We start from the raw sequence: 27,624 nt of genomic DNA, 5'->3' as shown, positions 1-27,624 counted from the left end.
GCTCGCATTTAATCCCTTGAATAAATATCAAAAGTTTATTAACAATACAAAATTACTAAATACATAATAAAATATGTACACGAGTACTATAACGCGATGATATCATCTTTGTGCTGGTGGTTTTAACCCAAATTATGTCTGATTAGCGCTTTTGATGCATTTTTGTTTGGTTAGATTTTAACATTTTTCGACAACCAATCAACCGAAATGGAATATTTTTTATTTAATTGAAATTTATTTCAACCAGAAAAATGTTAAAATCGGTCAGTATCTAATGTTGTAGTTTACAATTCAAATCCTCCATACTTTTCAAGAGTAGCTTTGTATGCAACATCAACCACCTCTTCCCTTGCCCCTACAATCTACTTTCATACTCAATTCTTCCTTTTGTTAAACTTGTATGGTGATATTTATATGAAAAGCTAATTACTCACCAGTAAAGAAATTTTAAATAATCGGGAATATTCCCAAAAAAAAATGTTATTTGCAATTAAGTAATAGCATTTGCATAAATTATTTCTTATTGTTTATTTAATGCTTACATACATATGTAGGTTCAATAAATATTTTTATTTTTAATTTAAAGTTTTAACTACATACATACATACATACATTTTTTGTACTATAAATTTAATTATTTAAGCACTCATTTACCATATCTTCATCTTCTTTCTCTTCATCTACAATGAAATCAGGTAACTCCTGTGAGTCCATATTCTCCTGAATTTTGTTGCTGGTGTTGAAATGTATCGCCTTTCCCGTGTATTTCGCAAAAACAGCAGTCAATTCGTCAGCTGTTAGAATTTTATTATGGACACGCTGCATGTGATTGGAAAAACTAAAGGTAAATTTATTAATAAAATAAAAGACATAATTACACACATAAACGCTTTAAACACTCAATTACACTTGTGCTTACCGCAAACGGCGCGTAAAGCCAACATCTGGACACAATTCACAGCGATAAGGCATGCCAGTGTGCTTGAAGAGATGCTCCTTTAGTTGATTACGATTGTAATAGACAGTTCCACAATAGGTGCACGAATGTTTGACGCCTTCATGCCGTTGCAAGTGATAAGTGAGTCTTACTTTGATCGCGAAACGTCTACCACACAGGTGGCAAGCGTATGGCAGTTCGCCGGTGTGTGTGCGCATATGCACAATTAAATCCGCTTGTCGTGTGTATTGCCGTTGACAGTGTATGCACTCAAAAGACTTATCTTCGGCATGCAATAGCCGGTGCGCGGTCAGCTGCCAAGCGCTCTTGAACGCATTGCCGCACACATTGCAATAGTGTTTGCGCTCCGCTAGATGCACACGCTGCATATGGCAATTGAGATCACGCTGTTGATAACATTTGCGCTTACAAATGCCACATTCATATTTCGGCTCCTCCAATTTGACAAGATGCACGTTTTGTTCGTGCAGACTGAGCGATTTCGCATTCGAGAATTCACGTGCTACAAAGCAGGAATTGGAGATTTGTTATTATTATTTTTTCTTGAAGTTTTAGTCAATTGCAAGGTAAAAAAAGTTACTCGGTTCAAATTTAAAATGAAAGTGATACACATTTTCTAGTGTGCATGTATGCTCGTAAATTTAGCTTACTCTTTATTTTATCTAATTTCGTCTAAAATGCTAGATGTACATATAACTGTATATACAACTTAAAGTACAAAATCTCTACTGGCACTCCTTTCAGCTGTGCACCACTTCCGATTCCATTGCAATTTCATCTGCATTAATCAAAGTGTTGTCCGCTTCCGTAGCTGTTTTTAAAGCCGCCCCTTGCGAATGTTCGTCAAAATATTCAACCTGTTTAATGCGGGTGGCCTTGCCAGTGTTTTGCTGGAACATGGCAACTAACTCTTCGTCGCTCATACTCGTGCAGTGCACGCGCTGCAAATGGCGTTTAAAGCTGCAATAAACAAACTTTAATTAATAAATTATTGCAATTGTAATTTTTCTGTCAAAACTTACACATCCCGATTGGCAAAGCCATGCCCATCACATCTTTCGCAACGATAGGGCATGCCTGTGTGCTTGAAACTATGTGCTTTTAATTTCTGTTTCGAATTGAATTCCGCACCGCAATCCTTGCAACGATGCTTTATGCCATAGTGCTTCTGTAGATGGTATGTTAAACGCACTTTTATCGCAAAACGTTTCTCACACAGATGACAGGCGAACGGCAGCTCTCCGGTATGACTACGCAAATGCACATCCAAATCGAATTTACGCGCATAACATTTCTCGCAATGTGGACATTTGATATTTTTTTCCAAATGCAATTTCATGTGATTAACCAATTGATTCTTGAGTTTAAAAGCATTGCCGCATATTGGACAAAAGTGGTCTCGTTCTTTGTGTGCTTGTTTGCGATGTTGCTGCAACAAATGCTGTGTAGCATAGGAACGATCACAGTCCGAGCAAATATATATAACGTCCGGTGATGCGCCCTGATGCATTTTCTCGTGTTGGTTGAGGGATTTTTGACTTTTACACTCGCGTGCTGAGAAAATATTTAGCATGTTCATATATTGTTGTTTACTTTTTGAAATTGTACTAAAAATCACAGCTTAATTTTTAAAACAATTTAGCACTAAAAAAAAGGTTCGGCTTTGAGAAAAACCTTTACGCTAGATAAAATTCTCCAAGAAATCAATTTTAATACTATTTATTATAAAGAAACACAAGTATTATTGAGTAGGCGTTTGAAATATATGCATTTGTTGTTGTAAACTTGAAAAATCGTTGTGGCGACATTTATAGACCAACTAACGGTTAATTGATACTTTTTAGAGACACGATTTACAAATCAAATTTTCTGCAGACAGGGTAATTTTTAAAACTATATATTGATTGTCCTGCAGGATTACCACAATAAACACAACTAATTATACAGATTACAAGCACATCAAAATAAGTGTTTTAATGATTTTAGACTAATTTCAGTGCTCTACACCAATTTTATCTATGTAAGGCTGATGAATTTTATGGAAACGATACAGCTATTTGATAATTTAATACATTTTTCGCGGACCGGCTACAAACTCACGCTATATAGTCAAACAGTCATACACACATGAAACAAAAAATACTAAGATCCCCTAATAAGTTTTAGTATTTCAGTAATTACTTACAACTAATAATAAACATATTTAAATACTTACAGCAGTAGGCACAGAGAAATTTCGTTTGAGTCTCTTTAGCCTCGCGCTCTTTTTTCACATGTAATGCCATATGTTTTTCGAGATTTCGTCTAAGTAATTGCTTTTTACACATTTCACATTGCACTATCGTATCACCGCCTTCATTAACTAGCTTCTCATATTCCTCGGTGTGTACGCCGCGCATATGTTGACGTAAATTACTGGTAGTAACAAAACGTTTCGCACAAAATTGGCACTCATGCGGTCGTTCATTCTGGTGCGTATGCCTGTGATCACGCAATGCACTTTCTGAACGCAGATAACATTTACACACTTCACATTGCCATGGTGTTTGTTTGGCTGGTTCATTTGGTGGCCTACCCACAGTGGGAAAGTATTTCCGATGTTCTGCTGGATGTTCGTTACGAAAGTGTTCCGCTAATTTTGTTCGCGCGAATGGTGGTAACAACAGACAGCGTCTACATTGTACAGGATAACTATCGGGATGTATTAATTCCTGGTGTTCTTGTAATTCTTCGGGTGCTTCGAAGATTTTGGTACACTTTTTACAATTGTTTACTGGAAGTAAAAAAAATTACAAAAAATTATAGAAATATACTCTTTTAAAATACATACGGTTGGTGGTTTGATGCTCCACTTCTTGTGTATGTCGCAGTTGTATATGGTGATCAAGTTTATTTTTGCAACGAAATGCGCACATGCATATGGTACATTTGTATGGTCGCAATGAACGGTGCATATTCATATGGCCTTCATAAGAAACGTCGCCACACAAAACAAGTTTGCATTCTATGCATTTCCATTTTCCTCCTTTTGATCCAGTATTTTCTGCGTCCGATTGCTGCACATCTTCTTTGTACTCTTTTAAGTACTCTTCGTCACCTTCATCTTCTGCATAATACTCTGTGGTTTTTGGTTGCGATTCATGTACCTCGTCCACCACAACCTCCGCCGTCTCTACAGTTTGGTCCACATAACTATTATCGATAAGTTCTATCTCATCTAAAGAGCTTTCACAAATGTTCAGATCATTTTTTTCTATCTATATAGTAATAATATTAAATTATATTTTGGACTTGTAAAGATGTTGTATATTAAGTTACCTCCATTATTTCTACAACACTACTATCTTCCCGATCTTCGGCAACATCTTCTGGAACATGTACGTGTTCTATGATTTCCTCAACCACACAATCTTCCATTTCACTGCCTTCTACCACATCTAATGGCTCCATTATAGTATCACCCATTTCGCTATCCAATGATTCTATTTCGGCGGACAAGTACTTGTGTGAAAAGCTTTCACGCAGTATTCCATCAGCCTGTCTGGCATTTTGCAAGAAATTAAAAGATATTTCGAGATCTTGAGAACAATGTGTGCACAAAACTCCTGGCAGACCGTCATCTAGTTCCGCTTCCAATTGTGTGCATAAGCTGAAGCAAGTAAAGAAATCGACACCATCGCCTATGTGCGTCTCCATACGAATAAAGGAGGTGTCTTTCGAACTGAGGCAGGCACGACATTGGTTAACCATTTCATTTGACTATTCTCGTTAAAATCGTGCAAGACTTGTTAAAAAAATGAAATGAATTTATATAAAATTAAGGATTAAATCTTGCCGCTTTATTATTTACCTCAATAACACGTATGTTCAACAAATCAACCAATTAAATGTGTTCAACAAATGTGTAAGATGACAGGGTTGCATTTTGTGCAAAAATATTAAAATTCCCCAAAATCGTAGTAAATTTAAAGTACACTCAAAAGTAACTCTGGCTTTTATATGAGAGCGGTTGTAAAAACCAAGAGAGAGTTAGCGAATCGCGTCGCGCTTTCAGGTGTTGAATTCTTATTTGAATTTTCTTAATTAATCTAATAAGAACGTTAAAGTAATAAATAAAAGTAGTGTGTTATTAATTTGTTTGCGTTAAAGTTGTGATTTTGGTTTGAAGCAGTGACCAACTTTAATTAAACAGTCACCAACTATATTTGGCCTATTTAAGCCGCATTTAATCGTGCGTTGTCGAACGTCAGAGCAATTCACTTAAGCAACAGCGAAGAAAGCAAATCACGACAAACGAAAATAAACGCTTAAATAAACAAACATTTTTAAAGGTTTTTAAATTAAATAGTGTGGAAAAAGACAATTTACTGAGAGCAGCAAGTTTCTCATATGTGAACGCAAGAATTTTCAGTTCATATTGAATGAATGAATGTTTTGGTTTACTAACTTTGTGCTGCAGAAGTAAGAAGACAGCCTACCTGTAGAATTGAAGTGAAGCGTGTATGGAATTTGTGAAAAGAGAAAGTTGGCTAAGACATTGTTAAACCACTCCAATAAGGAAGTACACGTAATACAGCAAATCAAGTGACACAGTGAGTAGATTTTTAGAATGTTGCATTTCTTGTGTAAAAGCATTACTTTCTTATTAAATAATATTTTACAAATGTTTGCCTTTATTAAATAATGACTGCATTCTTTGATGCAATTTTCTCTATTTGAATTTTGAAGTCACCATGTTAAAAGCGAACACAACGGAGTCTCACTCGACATCTGCAATAGCGAATGGGAAATCATTGGCTAACGGTAAACCTGTTGCTAATGGTAAAAATGCACAACCCGAAGCAAATACTTTGCCACAAAAGAAATCGGTTGTAATCGCCTATATACTTTGGCTTTTTGGTGGTATTTTTGGACTACATCACCTGTATTTGCATCGGGATCGACATGCTTTCATCTGGTGGTGTACACTGGGCGGTTATTTCGGTGTCGGTTGGTTGGCTGAAATAGTCTTAATACCGGAATATGTACGTGATGCTAATGAGGATCCAACATTTATTAAATCATTTGTGGCGAAATTGCAAGCAAATCAACGACCGCCTTACTCGGCTAAGCGTTTTGTGGGCGAAGTAATGATTGGCTATCTCTTTGGACAGGTGCTGCTTATGGCCATACCGGAAACTATATTCGCTGGTATTGATTGGGGCTTTCTTCATTGGCTTATACCGGTATTTGTTTCTTTGGGCGTCTGGACTGTGGGCAATATCGGACGCGAACGTGGTGTTTGGTGGCAATGCTTAATCGGCGCCGTTGCCATATATCCAGCACGCTATCTAATTTATGATGAGACCTATTCATTGCTACTGACTGCGCTGGTTTCTGCGCTAGTTTTCGACACTTATTCAAAACAATGGTTGCGTACACCACCGAAACGTCATGGCGTTGGCGCACGTTCGATAAAATTGACAGCTGCCTTGCTGCTTTACTTTTCTTTATGGGGATGTTTTCTTTATTTCAATGGCACGATTACTGATGACGATGGTGGTGAAGTGCCGATACATGAAGCTTTACAGAATTTCCTTACATCAGCTTGGTGGACAGATTTCACACAAGCCCTATCGGATACTTATCAATACGCACAGCATCATGGCTGGTATGAGACATGGAAGGAAATTTTCGAAAGTATGGATGTGGATGGCGAACGTAATTCGTACAAGGTGTTGGGCGTGAGTGCAACAGCGTCACAAGCCGAAATTACATCAGCTTATCGTCGCCTCTCGAAGGAATTCCATCCGGACAAGGTCAAAGATGAGAAACTGAAAGCGGCTGCAAATCAACGATTTATTGAGATACAACAGGCTTATAATGTGCTGAGTAAAATCAAATCGAGTCGTCGTCGTAAGAACAAAAAGTCCGTTGAAGATGAACCGATTGTTTTATAAGAAACAAAAATGTTTGCTAAAACACGCATATTTTACGGAAAATAGTATGTATAATTAAATATGCATTTAGATAAGTCATTAACTTAAATTATTTAATTTATTTTATTTATTATCGACAATGCCCAGTTCATAAAAATATCCATTTCGAATATTTATTAAAGATACAATTTCATTTTAGCTCTTAATTTATTATTATCTTTATTAACGAAGTTAAAAGTTTAAGATATGGCGAAAACAAAAATAAAATCAATTAATATATTAATATTTGTAGGCGACTATTAATATCCAAAAATTTGTGTTTTATTTTCATACAAATTAAACTAAGAAATAATATAGACAGAGCAGGGTTGCAAAAATTTCTTTTTTTACAAAACCGAACATCTAACTAATTTTAAAATATCTAATTTCAAAGACCGGATTGAAAAAAAACGAATACAAAATTGAAAAAGATAATTTGTAATCACAAAATTGAAAATCTAATTTAAACAAACAACCAATTTTTAATTAAAAAATTCATTACCTTGATGGCACAATAGTTTCATTTAACTGGCGCTTGTGTCTAATAATTTAAGTAAAGTAAAGAAATAATCCGTTTCCTCGACATTTGGAACCAGAAAGGAATCGGATTTTTAATAGAATTTTTGTTTTCTTCTGCTATAACAACAACGACTTTAATAATCGATATACATAGACATAGGGGAACATGGATAGATACAGTTATTTTGGCAAAAATAGCAATATTTGTATTGTTGTTGTTGTAGCGGTAAAATTCTGCCGAATTGACATTCCTTGACCGGATAAAAAATCCGAGTCCGTTCCAGTTACGTAGACCCGAATATCGTGGGACATTCCTTTAGTGATATCCAGCTGTCCATTTAATTAATGGCCAACTTGAATCACGATATGTATCTTTTCTACACTACAGTTCAACTTCTATAGATCGGAACTCCCTTCTCCACCTCCACCAGAAGGACTTCCTATTACCTCGTACGCTGATGATTGCTGAATATAGACGTTGGGCACTGGAACCGCTGAAATGTGTTCGAAAGTGAAGGTTTTTTTCCTTGACCTTTTCACTCATTTCCACAGCGACCATATTTACCGACTGGACCAACGAAGACAGACAATATACCAGCCGTCCTTGGAGTCAAAACATCACTCCTCAAAGACCTTGAGCCAGAGTTGCCGCGTGAAACTAGAGTGAGCCTTCGCAGTTTTGCTCTAAATACCGTAGCATCTAGCGTAGTATCTAGAACCTGGCGAACTAAACATATGTCCTTCATTTAAAGAGACCCCACATGACACTAACCACCTCTTTGAATACCCCGACAATACCGCCCTCTTTTTAGTTCGACCCCGACGAATCTTTTTCAATCTTTCTGGTTACGAGCTGTGGTGATTTAACCATGTCCATTGTTCATCTGTATAGTCATGGATGGAGCCATATGTAGAAGTTCACGCAAATGAGGAAAGTTCACTTGGGAGTGGTCAGAAACGATTCCTTTACGTATCGCTGGAGCATCTCACGACTTCCAGTCTTCTTCCTCTGGGTAGCCAAAAGCATCCGTTTAAAGGCGAGCTAAAGTGAGAAGGCGAAACATCCCTCACCACTAAGAGAAAACACCTCCAATGAAAAACAGAAGACAGCCTCGGATGAGAGATCCCCCTTTTGATGACGACCACTGCAAACGTATTACGGATTACGATTTAAGGGCGAGCAATAATCTCTTGATTGGGAAGCTGCCGCTGCCCAGCTGCTTGATGTCCTCATAAGAGTAAAGACTGACATCACCGCCGTCCTTTAAGTGTGATGGACGGGACAAGGACTGAGACCAATTGGCCCTTTCGGCATTTACTACAATGACCATATAAAATTAACCCGCGTTGGGAAGCAGAGGAAAAGGAAGACCTCCACTCCAAGTGGAAAAAGACCTGGCTACACTTGGAATCTCCAGTTGGCGGCAAACAACGAAAAGGAAGAACGCCTGGCGCGCTGTTGTAAACTCGGCTATAACCACGATAAGAGGTGTCTACGTCACTAAAGACGAAGTCCTTTCCGCAGTTTTTTAGATATCGCTCTGAAAATTTCCAAACGTACTTTTCTCCTTAAGAACCTGTTTATTTGTCGTAACCGGCGATATCGGATTCCTGTGAGGAACACTTTTTTATTTGACATGATATCTTCACGAAAATTTTCATGATTTAATTCCTAAGGTAACGTTATAATAGAAAATTTATTAAAAAAGAAATTTCCTAGATCGGACCACTATAGCATATAGCTGCCATACAATCTGAACTATGTAGATACCGTTCCCACAACCGTCGGATCTTCGTAACCGGAATGGACCCGGATTTTTATCCGGCTAAGGATTGTCAATTCACCAGAATTCTGCCGCAACCACAACAACAACTATGAAAATCAAGTTCTTGTATGAAAACTTCTTTATTTGAAGGGTACCATAGCCATAGGTGAACATTTTGTCAATCATCTTCTTTTTATCAGTATTTAGTCCCAGAAATAAAAACTACAGATAATTTTTCTTTAAACTAAAACAAAAATATATTTATTTATTACATCGTAAAATTATATTTATTTATTCATTTTGTAATATTACGTAAACATTATGCTACAGATAGCAAATCATGCTACCGAATTGTATATTTCAATAGTGTATTTATTAACATATACATATGTATATATAGTATATTTATATATAACTTTATTCAATACAATTGCTTTTACCACTTCTGTTCCCTTTCATAACTATGCATATACTTAAAAATTTTATCTTCATATGCGCACAATACACATACGCATACAATTTTTAATACGATATGATTTTTTTTCTTTAATATAAATATATTTAGCATATTATTGCAATAGTATTTATTACATAATACATTATGCATGAAGTCCACATTTGATTTTATTCACTTTTTTCGTGCTTATTGCCTGTGTTTATGCTTATATGTAATAACTGCTATGTATGTGTGTAGGTAGCTGCTATATAAGACAACAAAAACTTGTTAGTATGTATGTGGATACAAATTATCTTCAAATAATACACAGGTATGTATGTACATAGTTAATGTGAACAAGAAGAGGAAAGGAAGTGTAAGGTGGCAATAAAACTACTTAAAGGACTATAATAAAAATGCAGGTTATGTAATTACATACATATGCACTTACGACAAAGGGAAAACAAGTATGCATACGTATTTATGAGCGTAAAAAGTACTAAATAGTAGTGAAGAAATAGAAAATAATTTATTTTTTTTTACTAAGTTTTATGTATAAGAAAATGAGACTGAGAAAGTTTTGTGAAACGAAGCGGAGATTGAGTGCAGTAAAAACAGTAAAATTTTCAACTTTTATATGGACAGCAAAATTAAAAAAAAGAAGAAAAAATAGTAATTAATTATTTATAGAAATTAATTAGTTTTTTTTAACTTTTCCACCGAAGAGAGTGTTAAGAAATATAATGAGCAATACACGGATAGGGTGATAGTGAAGTATAAGCTATTTTCTCCAAACAAAGCATCACTTAAACATTAACATTATAATACTGAGCAAAATATATAAGTACATTTTATGTTACTCATTGTGAATCATACTCGTATATTTCTTTTTTTTAAACAACTTTCTTCAAGCATATGCCTTAATTGCAAGCAATTTATGTTTTAATTAATTTTTATGGTTTTAAAGAAATTGAAAATTTTTCGATCATGAATTTTAATTTTTTTTTAATTAGTGCTTTTAATTTTTGAATTATTGTACTTAATTTTTTTAATTATTGTGATTAATCTTATTAATTATTGTAATTAATTTTTCAATCATGTGCAATTAATGTTTTAATTAATTTAATTAATTTTCAATCATTATACTTAAATTTTTCATTACTGTAATTATTTCTTTAATTAATTTAATTTGCAATCAATGTATTTAATTTTTTAAATTATTTAACTAAATTTTTGAATTACATTTTTCAATTACTATATTTATTTTTTCAATGATGGTACATAATTTTTCAATTAGTGTAAATAACTGTTTCAGTTATTGCATATACTTGTTTTATAAGTGTAATCAATTTTTCAATTGTTGTAATTAAATTTGCAATGATTGTTTTAATTTTTCAGTTACTGTACTTAATTTTTCAGTTATTCCATAACTTTTTTTTAATTAGTGAAATTAATTTTTATTAATAATATTGTAATTAATTTGTTTATTACTGTATTTAAAATTTGTTAATTATTTAAATTGATTTTTCAATTATTGTAATTAAATATTCAATGATTGTATTTAATTTTTTAATTACTGTAATTAATTATTGTAATTAATTTTAATTGGTGTAATTAATTTTTTTAAATTTAATTTTTATTTTCAGGAATATTTTTTGAGTTGCGCAAGCTAACGTTACTATTTCTACTACAATTCGGCTTCTCAAAAGAAGTGACGAAAAACAAAAAATTAAATTATGAACAAATTGTTTTGTGCACGCATAAAAACAGAATTTAAATTTATTTCAAATAAAAACAACATAAATTTAAATTTTTGTTAATTATGCGCACACTCACAAATATACATACCTACATATGTGTGCCTACCATTATATAATATTGTTTTCTTTTTCTCTTTAAATAGCACTTCTAATAATTTGTGCCTCTCTTTTTTTGCAAATATTTTTGTTAATGTTTGAGCGTTGATTTCACATTTTATACCTATATACTTTATACTAGGGGGTTCTTACGAGCATAACGGTTACCTTAAAACTATCATTTATGTATATCTGTATGTATATATATGTATGTAAGTGTATTATAACTTTGTTTTTGCCATTTTCTTCGGGCAATAGCTTGCATACTTTTACATTTTCGTTTTGTCTTCTTTAAGGAAATTTTTTCACAAAATTTTTGTGCGAATTTTAGTTTTGCAATTATGTAACGCCTTTTCCATAGGCACGTCTATTAACAGTTTACAGTGTTTTTATTTAGTTTTTGTTCATTTATTTTGTAAGCGCCGTTGGTGTGCGTGCCTTTGGGCATTAAACAACACACCATTAGCCTCACAGTCCATAACTTCTTTCTTTTTCAAAAATCTATCTCTCATTTTGCGCAGCTTTTGTTTTTGTACAGTTTTGGTTTAAAATATTTTTTTTTTCTTAAACAATTTCTCTTCGTCTTTTATCGTTTTCTACAGTTCTTACTGGTAACTCCGTTCTTCTGTGCGCACTTCGGTTTATTACTTTTCGGTTTTAGTTATTTACAATTTGCGCTTACTTGGCTTGTAAGCTTATTATCATGTGATATGAGTGGTCTTTTTCTATGTTAACGTGTGTTGTGTGTGTATGTGTGTGCTTGTGTAAGTGTTCGCAATGTTTCTATTGTACTTATTGAACTAAATAACTACTAATCATTATAACACATTACTTTCAATAATAATAACTGTTATTACTTCTGCTAATATTTACTTTAAACTTGTGTCTTTTTGTATGCAAAATTGTATACAATTCAACAAAGTAACAACTGGGTGAGGGGAAAACTGCTTGAAACGTGTGCTTGCTAGCAAAAAGTCACTTTCGAAATTCAAAAATTAATTTTTGACTTATGCACATTTTTGTGTTAAGCCGCACGCCGGCGTCTCAAGCGCTCTTCCCTGTCTCTCTATACATGCATTTACGCGCCCTTTTATAAAAGAGCTTTTCTTGTAGTCTAAATAAAGAAACAAAAAAGTTATCAAACACGCTTACACGCCAACACTTAAAAGCTCTCATACGAGATTAACAAACAAAAACAAAAGCTTTCATCGTTTGAGTGTCTCTATAAATGTGTGTGTGGGTGTGTGACTTGTGGTGCTCGCAAGTTTTCAGCAAGGAGCTTTTATAGCCAACACCGATGCAAACTTTCACATGCATACATACATACATATATGCATTGTACATACATACATACATGCTTGGATGCTTGACTTTATGGAAGGCGTATTTGTTTTGCAGATGCGTGAATGTATGAGTATGTGTTTGTGTGTGTGTTTATGTATGCGGTGATAGACTTAGAAATGCGTCACAACAATATCCTCTTCGAGATCATCCAACTCATCGTCGGTCTCCTCCACTTCGCCGGTGGCATTAGCCTCGGCGGCGGCTGCTGCGGCAGCGGCTTCCTTCTCCTTGGCGGCAGCCTCCAATTTCTCTTGTTTCTTCAGCTTGCGTTGCTACAAAATCGAAAAATATAAATATTATTACAACTTCAGCGCTTACAGAGCTCAACAGCACTTACCTTTCTTCTGTATAGAATCTCGACAATAGTATAGCCGATGCATCCTAAAGCCAACACAGCCAAAAGCACATAAAGCTTCATGCGCGCACACAATGTTGTAGCATATGCATAGGCGATAACGAAACCGGCTGATTCCCAGAGACGGTAGTTGGAGAAGGCCGCTTCCTTGTTGCGACGGAAGAGTAGACCGTATAGACCGTTAATTTGTGTCTGCCATACAGCATCGCCGACACCCCACAAACCAGACATAGCGTAGAAGATGAGTGGATTTTCGGGACTCGGGCGCCAGAACAATTCCACGGAGATAAGTGTGAAATGCACGACTGCGCCGAGTATAATAATGGGCAGACGTCCAATATATTTCATCACCGAACCGAAGAGAATTGAGCATATGGCATTGACCACACCGAAACAGATCATCACGAAACCAATTTGATGAATACCCAAAGCGCACGATACATAAGCTTGTGTGAAATCAGCGCCGATGAAAGCCTGTTCCATGCCAATGAAAACGGTGATTGGTATGAGCAGCTGTTGGTTGGGTTTCTTCATTTGACGGAAGGTAGCCGATAGCAATTCCATGCCGGACAATTCTTGTGCGGACTGTGAGCCCTTACGTTTCTCACCATAACGCTTAAGTGGATCCAAGAAGATGGCAATAATGGCAACAGCGGCAACAATGCAAGACAAGTAGATCATGGTGATTTCGAAGATTTCATTATCTGGTGGGCGGTTCAAGTTGCCATGTCCATTGGTGGCTTGCACACAGAAGTTGGCACCACAGTATTGCAGATCATCTTCGGTGATGGTTGTGTTGGTATCGCCGCTACTGCCGTGAGCGCCGCTCGAAAGCACTGCAATGGAAGGAATAGAAGATATTTTAGTTCGGTAATCATTCAAATTAACCGCTAATGTCGCCTAAATATTACTTTTGAATTATTACGTCAAGATTTTGTGGAAACATTTAAAATAATATCAACGTCTACTTACCCAAACTCGAGATCAGATTTCCCCACAGTTCGGCCGTTTGCCAGGCCAAGAAGAAGAAGCCGAAGAATCGCACAATAATCGCATCCACAGCTTGTTCGGTTATTTTCGCATAAACTTGACCGACCTGTGTCAAATAGGTGGCCTTAGATGCCCACATAGGCGCGGCACCCAAACCGACTAGAATACCAGCAGGAACCAATGTGTAGAATCTAAGCAAATTAATAGAGTATAAGAGAATTTTATTAGCATTTAAAATATTATGGTAAATGCAGAAAGAGTTCTGGAGTATGCGACGAATAAATAAAAATATTTGAAATAATATTTTGTGACGTCCGTTTAGCGGTTTGCTTAAGTGAGTGAATAAATCTGAATCTCAAAAAATCATTTTATATTTGAATCTAAACAAACATGAGAATATTCTTCGCGAATTTGAAGTTGATCGAGCAAATATATTGCATTTTTAAAAATTATTTAACGCATTGAAATCGGTTTCCAAAAATTTAAAAGCGTTTTTCTAAAAACACTCAGAGTCGGTGTGGAAATTTTCCTCAAAGTTGAACCGATCGACAGTATAAAAGTTGTTGATAAAAATTATCGAAAATTAAAGATTTTTGATAAAAAAAATCGATTTTTTAAGTTTTGAAATTTTTTGAAGTGTAAATTTTTTCACAAAAACGCATTTTTTTGGGAACCCCTTAAAACATGTTTGGTGTAAAAATTTCAAACGCTGTTTTTTAATCAATAATATACCGTTATTACGGTTGCTACTGTTAAATCTTGCTATTATGACGTCAACAAAACAGCTGATTTTATAAAAAATCGCTAAAACCGATTTTTGATACCGTTATAAAAAAAAACAAGTTGAAGTTCAATTAAAAATACGAAAAGACTTTTTCGACTACCTAATATAAATATTCGCTGCATTCTCTCTTCGAGTCTCCATTAAACTAGCCACAAACTACTTACTTTGGGAACAATTGGAAGGCAATGTACGGCGCATAGCACAGCATACTGAAGACCAGCGTCCATTTCACAGTCAATTTGCGTATAATAAGTGTGGGTAGGAAGATGCATGAGACGACGAGCGCCGCGTAAATGGCGCTCAGCGACACAGTGCCTAAGCCATCTGTGGCATTAATCGAGGACTGTAAATTGGCCGTGCCCTGGTTGGAGGAAGCAAGACAAGCATATGTTAAGTTAATAAAAAAAGGAATGAAGAAAGAAAATATTTGTATAAATATTGCATAGTGTATGTATGTTTGTATGTATGGTATAAGAAAACAAAGAGAAAGTGAGTTTTAATAGTATAAACATGTGCGCGTTTATATGTATTTTTGTTTTTATTTCAACTTGTATGTATTCAGCGGTGTTGGGCAGTGCGTGCGTATGGTAATCATAGGCGCTTGTATATATTTCTTTTTATTTTATTTCATTACTGTTTTTTAACTATGAAACGGCTCAATGCGACTACAGGTGCGCATGCACGCACATACACAGCTGGATTTTTTTCTTTTTGCTTTTGTGTATGTTTGTAGGGTATTCATATGACATTTTGCTGTGGCCTTACCTGAAACGCTGTGAATTGTACCATGAATGCAAATGATATGATGGTGATATTTTTCAAAATGCGCCATTTTTCGCCCGGATTTAAAATAACTTTCTCTCTGAGTGATGCTGTGTCTGGCTCAAAACCAGCTTTTGGCTGTAAATAAAAAAAAAAGAGTAAATTTATAATTTTTTTTTTAGAAAAACTTATAAACTTATAAGTAAATAAATACGTAAATTATAACTGAAACTAGGTTAAATAAAAAAATATAAATCGTGCATTGAACAAATAATGCAAAATTGCAAATGCAACCGTTATTGTGCGAAATTTGATTAGACAAACATTCAAAACTTCCAGTAATTGTGCCCTGTAGCCCACTAAGCGCATGAGGATCGCGTGAAACTGTATCGGCGGTAGGAGGAGCATCGTTCGCACACTGTTAGCGGCGCTCACGCTTAGTCCGCTTTTAAGACAAAGCGTTTGCTTGACTTTTCTACTAACTTTTAGCAGCTTCTTTATTAAAAAAAAAAATGAAAAAAATTGTTTGCTAAAATTCATTATTTTTTGCTGTTGCTGGCGTACTAAAATTAATTAATCGCCCGATTTGCATACTGGCGCGACTGGCGATCATTCGTCTATGAAGCGACTTGTATTGTGTTGCTAGAAGTAAAGCTAAATAAAACAAATGTTATAATGAACGCAAATTTTAAACATTTTCACCCAAATGCAAACTAATTAAAAATCCTCTGGCATATTTAATTCGAGCGTAGAATATGTGAGTGTGGCTAAGAAGTGGCGCAAAAATAGTTTCGATGTCATGTTTTCATATTTGATTTTATATCTTTGTTTACTATTTAAGGTATTTGCCTCTGTCATTGAAATATGCCATTATACGCATATTTTTGGGTTTTCTACTTTTAAACACCTGTTTTATTTTACTTATATGGTTAAATGTTAACAGCAAGTTAATTCAAAAATGCCGCTTTTTGCCCTTTAGCCAAAATATAGTATGTGCAGAAATTATTTTATCATTTTTTATATTTATTACTATTTTTTTATGGAAAAATATTTATCATATATGTAGATCGGTTTATAATATATAGTGATCTTTATATTTTTAATTATTACTTTTAATTTAAAATAATTTTTATAAAAATGTATATACATTTTAAAAGTTATTAATTTGTAATTTAATATTTTCCAACGCCTTCTGCTTACATTTTTTTGAACAAATTCGCTTAAAATTTGCACCAAGTTGGGTGTAAATCTATAAAATGTTGTACCTGTTGACCTAAGTTAGTTTAATTATAAAAATAATATATTACTATTATAAAATTACATATTAACGTTATGTACACATATTACATTTTTTGGTAATAATTAATTTTAAATCCTGATTTAATTTCAGTTTTTAGTGAATTGTTCTTTTTTATTTTATTTAGCTTTTTATATAATTTTATTATTTAATTTTAATTCCTGATTCTGATTTAATGTGTATGTTTAATTAATTAAGTTTTTATTAATTTATTTCAGTTAATTTTTAATTTTTTTTAATTGTCTTTAATTTTAGTAGCTAATTTTTTTTAATTTTTTAAATTAATTTTAGTTTAATTAACTGTTTATTTTATTTATGAATTTTTTTTTTAAATCACATTTTTTTTTTAATTTTTATATATTTAATTTTGTATTTTATTTTATAGATTTACTAAATTACGAAATTTTTTATGAAGTAGTTTTAATAACTTTTACTAATTTTTATACTATTTTATGTTTATTTAATTTTTTTTCTAATCTTCTTTAATTTTTATTCTGATTTTATTTGTCCGTTTAATTGATTAATTATATTTCTTAATTTTTTTTAATTTTAATTGCTAATTTTATATTAATTTTTCTAAATATTTTCAATTGAATTGTTTCAACTGTTTGATTTATTAATTAAATTATAAATTTTTTAAAGTAGCATTTTTCTATTTTTTAAATATTTAATTTTTTTATTTGGTAAATCTATGAAATAAATATTTCCCAAATTAAAATTTTTTTTAAAAAAAATGTATGTATGTATATATAAAAATAATTTATATTTCTTATATTTTCCAATATTTTTATTCTATTTAATATAATAATTAGTATATATGTATAATATTAAATTTTTTATATCTTTTAAAATATTTTTTTGGATTTTTTGCGATAATTAATTTTAATTCGCGATTTTATTTTAATTATGCTGATTAATTAATTAATTTTTTTTTATGTTAAATTATTTTGCAAGTAATTAATTTTTTATCTAAATTTTTCCTATATTTTATCTTCCAAATTTTCCAATTTATCCAATTGTGAAATTTTTATAAAAATAATTTCAAAATGCTTTTATTTTAAAATATTTATTCCCTCATTAATTAAAACATTTAGTTTATTTAAAATCAAATACTGTATTTCATATGATTTATTTTTGGTGCTAAATAATTTTAATTCTCGATTTGCTTTTAACTCTGCTGAATAATTAATTAATTTCTTATTCATTTTATTTATGTAATTAATTTATTTTCTAATTTTTTTCCCTATATTATTGTGCTTAGAATAATACTTTTTTTAATTTGTTTCTATATTTTATTTCTTAAATTTTCCAATTTACCAAATTGTGAAATTTTTATAAAAAACAATATTTCTAAAATACCTGCATATGTACATAAGAAAATATTTATTCTTTTGTTAATTAAAACATTTAGCATTTTTACAATGAAATATTTAATTTCATACGATTTATTTTTTTGATAAAAATTAATTTTAATTACTAATTTTATTAATTAGTTAATTATTTTTTATCATCTCTTTTTATATGAATATTTATTTTTTTTTTAAATTATGTATATTTAATTAATAAATAATTTAACACTATTTTTTCAATTTATCTTAATTTTTTATACATCCTCAATTAAAAAAAAAAAGCAAAAAGGCTGTTTAGAAAACTTAATTCACAACTTAGTAACAGAACGAAAGTTCCTTGTAGTATTAGGTACTATTATTTTTATTACTTTTATTATTATTAGTATTATTGATATTATTAATATTTTTATAAAATAATTTTTTTTAAGTATTATTGCTTGGTATTATTTTTATTATTTAATTCTTTTATTATTTTTATATTTGCTTTCACCTTTCATATGAACTCCAACATTTATTTCTATTGTTATCAATCCTTTCATTTACATTTAATTTATTATCAAATATTTACACCCGCACATATACTCGTATGTATGTTATATATGCCTTTTATTATATATATTTGTACAAAATCTACATTTCGTATGGCACGTATTTAATTTAGCATGTTTTCTCGCTCAAAACCTTGCACAAGTTCAAGTACCCTCGCGTTCAGGACCCTTAACGCCGTCGCAATACGCCATTTAGACTTTCGACAATTTATTTTCGTACAAAATTCACCTGTACAAATATTTACATCTGTATATTTGTAAAAATGTTTCGCTCTTAATTCTGTTTTCCGCTGTATTTCTTAACTTATCATACTGGTGTTTTCTGTGTACATACGTACATATGTATGTAGGTATACCATAAACTTAACTTAACCAATAAATTGCTTGTATTTATTTACGTACAATTGAAACGAATGAGCCAATCGAGCAAAAAGAAAAGTTTTGGTGTAATGACATCTTCGGCAACCTTCATGCGTCACGTCTCTAACCAGTGAAAAAATATGCGTGTTTCGCCCGTGAAAAAGTTCGCATACAATCTAGCACACTATGTAGTTATAACGGTACTATGTGCAGTAGCACGCGCACAACAATCACGAATGCGTACGTACGAGTATACGCGACAAAGCTCAATGTGACGGACGATCGCGGCGACCGTTATACGTCACAGCATAAACGCGCAGTGTAATGCACCAAGAAAATGCGGCAAGGACGAACGACAAGTTAAAAGTTTATTATGTGTTGTTCTTTATTGCTCACTTCGTATGCACATACGTACTTATTTACATATGTATATTATGTATGTGTGTGCTTATAATGTGCAAATTTATTTTTTTTATTTTCTATTGTTTTTTGTCAATTTGCGTTTTTAACACAGGCGCGTCTTCCGCCAACGGAAGCACATCTAATATTAGCCGCTAAAACCTTTTAATTCACCGTACTAGAATTTACAGTTATATATTATTATTTTGTATGTATATATAGTATAGCTTAAGCGCAACGGTAAAACATTTGAGAATTTTCTTTGCGGAACACTTTTGTCCGAAGGATGTTTCTATGTATAAGATCGATTGGCAACTGAAAAGTAAAGATCACAACGAACCTAACTGATGCTCTTCATTTTTTTAAAATAATCATCTACTTATTATGTTCATTCTCGTTGAAGCGCAGAGGCGAGAAAATGTCTTGACAATATATACTATACCCTATCAAGATGAGTACACTAAGTACATATGTATGTGTGTGTGTGTATTTGTTATATGCGTCCATTTTTGCGTACTCGTAGCAGTATTTTCGGGTAATATCGTGAACGCTTTTGAAAATTCGACGAAAATGAGTGCTTTCGTCATTATAAAGTAATTGTCAACTCAGAAATGAATACACGCAAATATTTAATTAATGTATGTTTGTATTTATGTACATGTGTATGTGGGGTTATCATTCGATTGGCGAAATGCAGCCTTGTGAAAGTTTCGAAATTCTCCGGCTATTGCCTTCATTAAGCAGATGATCTGCGGTATGACCAAATGGCTCGATGCTGGTAATTGAAGTCCAATGCTTTGTATGTGTGTTTCTCTTTTTTCTTACTTTTTTTGAAGTATTAATAAATTAGAACAGCGGCGCGCGTAATGAGAGCCATCAAGCGATCTTCAAGCGCCAAGAGCAGTGCTCATTTGGTTGTATATGGCTTTTGTTTGTCAGCCAATCGAGCGGGTGGCGCGTTTATTGTTTGCTCTCAATTAAGAAATGCGAAATATTGCTTCTTGGAATATTGCCAGGCGCCTTTGGCAGGTTGCGCGAGTTTTTGATTTTCTTTTTGTTTTTCAAAGACATGTCTGTGAAAAAACTCGTGTTTTTCGCATAGAAGTATGTGCTGCATGTACATTGACTGATTTTAGCCGCCAATTTGACGTATTTGATTAAAATTTTATATGCGAAAGGGAAGCATAAAGCAATTTTTGATATTAAAGCACCGCAAATATTTAAATCAACACTTTCGAAAATAAAAATATGTATTTTTAAAAATGAAAATTATAAAAATGTTGCTAGCATATTGTGGAACGTTCTTGTAGCGTATCGAAATATATCAAATAAAATTATAAATGCGCGTAAGAAAGGTTAAAAATACTTTTGAAGCTGGCACACAAAAAACATATTAAAAATATTAAGTGAAAAAAAATAATAAATTACTTAGAACTTGTTATTTCTGTTTTAATATAAAATATTGATTTTTTATAAAATTATTTTTTTTTGACATATTCAAATTTTTAATAAATAATATTTTATTGTAATTTTTATATTTATTTTTTTGTTATAAAAAATATTTATAAAATATGAAGTAGAAAATAAAATATTAAATAATTTAGATTTAAATCCTATATTGATTTTTTATCAAATTATTTTTTAGGCATATTCAGTTTTTTTAATTTTTTTTTTTTTTAAACATTCAAGTTTTTTATAATTTTTTTATAGTTATTATTTAGTTTTAAAGAATTATTTCTTTCAGACGTTTTAAAAAAAATTGTATTACGTAAATATTATCTATTTTTATTTTATACTCCTGTTTGATTGATTTTTTATTAAATTATTTTTTTAAATTAAATAAATTTTAAATAATATTTTTTGTATTTTTTTAAGTAATAATATTTAAAAAATAATTTAGAACTTCATTTTTCTTTTTTAAACTTTTTCTTAAATAAGAATTAATATCTTTTTATTAAAATATTTGTTTTAGACATATTTCTTTTTTTCAATTTTCTTTTTTATAAATACCTTTTTGTGTAATTTTTATTCTTTTATTATATTTTCTTCTTCTAATATTAAAATTTAAGTTAATTTTTGGTTGAAAATTTTTAGTAAAATAAAAAAAAATTGTCGGAAAAATAGTAAATAATTATAATGAATTATTTCTTTTATACATTTTATATCATTTTTATTATATAGATAAATATTCTGTAATTGTATGTTTAACTTCTATTTGGTTCTATACATGTGTTTTATACTAAATAAATATTTTTTTTTTCAAAAACCATTTTTTTATAATTTATATACTTTTTTCTTCCAACTATAAAACTACTATTTTATATTTAAAATTTTGGGAAAAGTAATTTTGTTAAAAAAATTGTATATTAAAATTAATTTATAATCAAAAATAGTGAAAAATCTCGAAAATATAATAAGTAGGTATTTATAGTTTATATAATATATCTAGCAGCTCTAGAGTTATATAACCTCCATATTAAATTAATTTAGAATTTTGTATTCATTTTTTTTAATCAATCGGTCTCAAATGGCTTTACTTTCAAAGCTACAATTAAAAAAACTTATTGTTAATATTTTCTTTTCAAGATTGAAGCTTTGGAATTATCATAAGAACACAATTTTAAAACCAAAATTAATTGAGGCGCAATTTAACGCTTTTCTGCATTACTATCTAATAAACCAAGAAAATCAAAAATCAGCTCGAATATGTACTTGTACTACTAACATTAAATATTTTTTGTCATCTAACAATCAAAAATATGAACTTCACATAAACCCATAAACAAGCTGGATAAACAAATCCCATATTTTGGCATATAGTACGCACGTACTCGCGAAATTTGAGATTAATCAAATTGAGAATACAAATACTAGCGAATAACAAATAATTATGCCAATTTGCACAATTATATGTTATCAACAAATGGTTCACGCTACAAAAAGAAAACCAAAAACAAGTATATAAATAAAAATATATAAATACAAAGAGCAAACAAAACGCATAAGCGACGCGGCACGTACTAGAGATGATCAGCGATATTAAGGAGAGAGCAAAAAAATATACCCAAAAAAATTTTATATAAACAAAAATTATAACAAATTATTATACTATATACTATAATAAATGAAATCAACAATAACAAAAATATAAAATGTCTACAAAGTGAGCAGAAGCGTCTCGAAGCGCTCCGCAGGCAAAATGAAATTTATTATGAAATACAAAAATAAATTTGGTATTTTTCGGGTGATTCCAATATTGCCAGACGATTTTGAGTAGATGCGACATATACGTACAGCCACACCACATGCACGGCATATACGCTTATCTGCTTGGCAAAAATTGCCAGCCACACAAATGTATGTACACGCATATAGATTTTTAATGCCTTCTTCGTCTGGCCTGACATTGAAGCGAAAGCTTGCATTGCTGCTTGCACCAACTTGTGACCAGTGATTTTCACTCTTAACCGAAGCACAGCAAGATGACGTTGACAGCGGAAAATTTCCGTCAATTTTTTCAAGTCCCTTTGGCACATTTTCACAAGTTGGTTTTATTTTTTTGTAATTGTAATTAAATTCAATTGCACCTTGCAACGCCATTCTATTGCAATTTAGCGCCGCAACAATTGTCAATGCAAAATCAAAGGTTGATCACTGATTCGGCGACAATTGATGAGTGTACGCTTGCTAATGAAGCTAATGAGGAGCGTGAGCAAGCGTGTGAGTGTCTCGTGGGCAAAGAGATTCTACTTAAGATTATGTGTTGTCGTTGTTGTATTATTGTTCTAGTTGTGGCGCTACTACAATGTTATGAAATCAATGTAAACACAAAGTCAATTGCTGAAACCATAGCAAAAAACAACAACAACAAAACGGCTGGTATGTAAAGAAATAGCGTGAACAAAGTAAATGCACACACAAAGCCACATGCATATATGTAAATACACACACGCAATGCACACATATTTGTATGTATGTACATATGTTTCATATATGTAAGCGAAACAAGCATTAAAAGAAATTATTGTGTGAAAAATCGAATTTCCAGTCAAAAAACAAGCACAGCTGCCGCCGTAGACAATAGTTAAAACAACAAATAACAATGGGTAGACGTCAACAAAAACAAGGCGTAATGTGTGATTGCACGCCCATGCGTCTGCTGCCGGCTGCAATGAGCGCTTCGTGGGTGGCGGTATGTAAGCGCTTCGCAGACTTGCATATGTTTTTATTGTTGCTGCGGTACTTACAAAAAAAAAATAAAAAATATTTGAAAAGGTGTACATATTATGAACATTTTTATATTTATTTTTAGTTTTTTTTTATTTTTATTATAATCAATATAATTATATAAAAAAATTTAATTTATTATTAAAATATTATCAGAAATTTATATTAGGTTTTTATTTATCATTTTATTGTTTTTAATTATTTTTTAATATATTTTTTATGATACTAATTGAATCAAACTTTTACAACTTCTATCCAATGAATAATATTTTTATATAGTTTTTGAATTATTGCTCTGAAATTTCGCACAGTTCCCTTTCTCCCCAAGAAACTGCTCATTTCCAATACTTGCTATAGCTGCTAGTTTAGTTAGTTTAAATTAATTTAATTTTTTTTCTCATGATTTTATTTTTTTATTGGACGTTCCCACTCACTAAACATTTACGCCTAGCCAACAATAAATAAGCTGAAAGCACTAAATAACTAGATAAAATTCATATTAGCGTATATAACGTAGGAAGTACATACACACATATGTTTATATATATGTAATGACCTGTAATAGAGCATTTGAGTGCATTCATACGCCGTGGTGTACCTATTAACACTTGCTTAATTTAATAGCGCGTTGTGAATTTTATGGACAAACTAATTGAACACATAGACTTAATAATATGAAATTATTTGCTCGCATTGAAAATTATTTTTTTTTACAACAACAATAACTAAGTAATTATTGCAGCGGTGTAGTCAAGTCGCGATTTATAGATTATTATTATTTTTTTTAATTAAAAATTGTGGATATTCTCTATAAAACACGTTTATAACAGAGAAACTCAATGAAAAAATTATTTCTTGCATAATTTTTTTTTCATCTATATATGTATATTATATATTTTTGCTTATTTTTTATACATACGCATGCATTATTATTTTTATTTTTTATTTAAACTAATGGGTTTTTACTATAAAAAACGCTTCTAATAGAGAAATCCAATGAAAAAATAATTTCTGGTATAAATTAGTATTTTTCATTTATGTATATACATATATATATATTTTTTTATTTTATTTTATTTTTTTTTTTATACATAAGCATGTATTTGCCTTACTTTTTTTTATTAAATTGAATATAAAATAGATTGTATCAATTTAAACAAAATTTTGTTCATCTATTCGGCATACATGCGCAATTTAACTGCGCTAATCCGGGTCATATTTGTTCGCATGTCATACAGCATCAACTTGTTTAGGCGAAGTGGCTAGTTAATTGACGTCATGACTTGCAAACTGAACTGTATTCAAAAATTTTGACTATTAATTAATCTAAAGCTTTTGATTCTAAATTAACAACAAGTACATTATGAAGCCGGTTTTCAAAATTTAAGCAAATAATTAAGCGATAAAAGCGGGAGGAAACCCCCGAAATTTAGATCGTTAAAAGTTTGCGTCTAATGAGCAACCAGTTAGTGCTGCTTTTAAATATTTAATTGAAAAAATATGTCTTAGCTTGACAAATGTTGTTGCAGTTTCCAAAGAACTATTTAAACGCCACTAGAAAAACCACCTTTAAGTCAATAAATTATATATTTACATGCAACAAATTGTGTTGTTGCACATTTTAAATTCTAACAAAATTAAAAATATCTAATTCTCCTTAAAACACACATACACATACATATTACAGTAAACAAATATACAAAACTAGCCACTGCCACGCAAGCACTTTGTTGTTGCACAAAATCTGCAACGAATTGTGTGAATTTCAAACGCAAATTACCGTGAAACAGACACACGAGATGTGAAAAATATTTTTTTTTGACGCATATACAGGCATGTGCTTAACTTCTTCTATAAATTTATTATATTATACATTATATGTGTGCGTATGTATTTGCACCTTCTGTGCAGTCACAATGAAAATTTGCATTTTCGCTTCGCACCACGTTCGCTATGTGACCGCGGCCTTGTCGTTTTCAGAGTGTCGTAATAAATTAAACTCATATAAAAAACCAACAACAACAACAACAATTACATTGCAAATGAGCATTTAAATAGTTGCAGCTGCAACAGCTATCGATTGCACAAGCATGCCGCAACACGAGCAAAGCCACATACCGCCGTATGTATGTATGTGTGCACAGCAATGAGCATGACTTGACTAAAAGCGGCCGAAATTCCTATCACAACGCCCAGCAGTGTGTCAGGAGTAGCGGAAAGCAAAGCGAAAAATTGCAAGCCAACTAATTTGCACCGAAAAACAAGAAAATAATGGGCAGAAGGAATAAAAAAAATGCACACATACATTCATGCATACACAGTGTAGCGCTGTTAAGCAACGGCGCATCATAAAAATAATAACAACAACAATAACAAAAAATATTACATTGCAATAAACAACTACCTTGAGATTTATTTTTAATTCACCGTCCATATACATACAAACGCACATACATGTGCACGAGTGCAAGCGCAAATAATGCAAAAACAAATCTCAGACACCACTTGCTTGCCTGCTTGGCCCGCTAGGTACCTGGCACTGCCACAGCGCCGGCGAAAATGACGAAAAGCGGGTGCGAGCGCTTGTTAAGAATAATGTTTATAAGACAAAAACAAGCAGAAATTATTTTGTTTTTACTGACAACAAAAAACAAAGTAAAACACAATTTGCAACCACAAAACACGAGTACAAATTACAACAAACAAGCTGGCAAACAATGCTGAAAATTTGTTAAAGCTTCGAGTGATTAGTTGTTGTTAGTGTTTTATTTTATTTAATGATTTTAGTGTGGCTTACCGCATTGTACTTCCACTTTAACAAAAAAAAATATAACAACGAAAAATGTGGTATAATAATTGCTCTCTCCAGTTTGGTTTTCAAGATTTTTCGACAAAAATTTCTTTTATGGGCTTTCTACAGTTTCTTATTAGTTTTGGTAACGAAAACTCCAATTTTTTATAAGTGTTTCGATAACAAATTTACTATAATTTAATTGGATGCGGATCCTTGACATTTTGCCTCATAAATAAAAATGTATTCCATTGAAAGTTCTGTGATTTGGTTCTTGAGCGCAAAGTCTTACCAAAATTCAATTGCCGGTCAAACAAAAAAAAAAAACAAAAATAGGCTTACGAATACATAAAAATCACTTTAAAATATAAATACATCCTACATTCAACCGTAATATGCCATATCCAGCCACTTTACCAATTGAAGCGCGGAATTTTCCATTAATCGAGCAGTGAGACTACCAATTGCCGCCTAATTAGCTGTCATTCGATTTAATATTTGTTATACATAGAAAAGGTAAATATTAACACAATAATTGTGCACATTTTGCTCATCATTCGCCACCGCTCGCTTTATCATTCATGCCTCGCCACTTTCGATAACTGGTTGTGGAATTACACTTACTTTCAGCACAGCATATAAATTTCACAATATTCATACATTTAATATCATTCCACGAGCCTCTCCCTTTAAATGCACGCGAACTCCTTTAATTTCACTTCACTTATTTGCTCTTTTTTCTTCTTTTACTTTGCAGCTATCAAAATGTCATAGCCAGTCAATAGCCACTCCTTCGAACGCAAAGTACGCAATTCAAAAAAAGAACGAAACGAAGAAAAGCACTCATGCAAAAGTGCAAAAAAAATCATTGAACACCGCTTGACCGTAAAAATCGACGCGAACTCTCCAAGCGCGTTGAATGCGAA

General features: G+C 31.9%; 3 protein-coding genes and 1 long non-coding RNA gene across 8 annotated transcripts in view; 2 read left to right on the top strand and 2 right to left on the bottom strand.

Annotated features, from left to right (window-relative positions):
* Nucleotides 1-629: 629 nt before the first annotated feature.
* On the bottom strand, nt 630-4,756 carry LOC120775775 (zinc finger protein 665-like). Of its 2 annotated transcripts, none has more exons than XM_040106109.1 (5): nt 4,277-4,756; nt 3,789-4,215; nt 3,174-3,731; nt 920-1,460; nt 630-838 (listed from the first exon to the last, which is right to left on the bottom strand). In XM_040106109.1, exons 1-5 carry the CDS (start codon nt 4,706-4,708, stop codon nt 631-633), a joined length of 2,166 nt encoding a protein of 721 aa, XP_039962043.1. In that variant the 5' UTR covers nt 4,709-4,756; the 3' UTR covers nt 630. The 2 variants fall into 2 exon arrangements, with proteins under 2 accessions (XP_039962043.1, XP_039962042.1); XM_040106108.1 differs by lacking the exons at nt 630-838; nt 920-1,460 and adding exons at nt 1,571-1,918; nt 1,981-2,512.
* LOC120775778 lies at nt 768-27,512 on the top strand. Its single transcript, XR_005705355.1, has 2 exons — nt 768-844; nt 27,456-27,512. It is a non-coding gene; the product is annotated as an uncharacterized LOC120775778 (long non-coding RNA).
* Nucleotides 5,039-7,066, top strand: LOC120775777 (dnaJ homolog subfamily C member 22). The gene is made up of 2 exons (XM_040106114.1): nt 5,039-5,550; nt 5,687-7,066. Exon 2 carries the CDS (start codon nt 5,692-5,694, stop codon nt 6,895-6,897), a length of 1,206 nt encoding a protein of 401 aa, XP_039962048.1. The 5' UTR covers nt 5,039-5,550; nt 5,687-5,691; the 3' UTR covers nt 6,898-7,066.
* The window catches only part of LOC120775776 (UNC93-like protein), a 90,872-nt gene continuing 74,765 nt past the window's right edge, over nt 11,518-27,624 (bottom strand). For 3 of the 4 annotated variants that reach the window (XM_040106112.1, XM_040106111.1, XM_040106113.1), the window contains 5 exons: nt 15,731-15,865; nt 15,130-15,326; nt 14,164-14,372; nt 13,174-14,027; nt 11,518-13,108 (listed from right to left, as the gene is read on the bottom strand). In XM_040106112.1, the coding sequence (XP_039962046.1) occupies nt 12,947-13,108; nt 13,174-14,027; nt 14,164-14,372; nt 15,130-15,326; nt 15,731-15,865 (1,557 nt within the window). In that variant the 3' untranslated portion in view covers nt 11,518-12,946. Of the gene's footprint in view, nt 13,109-13,173; nt 14,028-14,163; nt 14,373-15,129; nt 15,327-15,730; nt 15,866-19,323; nt 19,944-27,624 lie in introns of those variants that run through there. The other variant, XM_040106110.1, reaches the window with a different exon arrangement.

The sequence above is a fragment of the Bactrocera tryoni genome, chromosome 4, assembly GCF_016617805.1.
Source record: "Bactrocera tryoni isolate S06 chromosome 4, CSIRO_BtryS06_freeze2, whole genome shotgun sequence".
Lineage (NCBI taxonomy): Eukaryota > Metazoa > Arthropoda > Insecta > Diptera > Tephritidae > Bactrocera > Bactrocera tryoni.
This window is presented reverse-complemented; position numbering and strand designations above follow the sequence as displayed.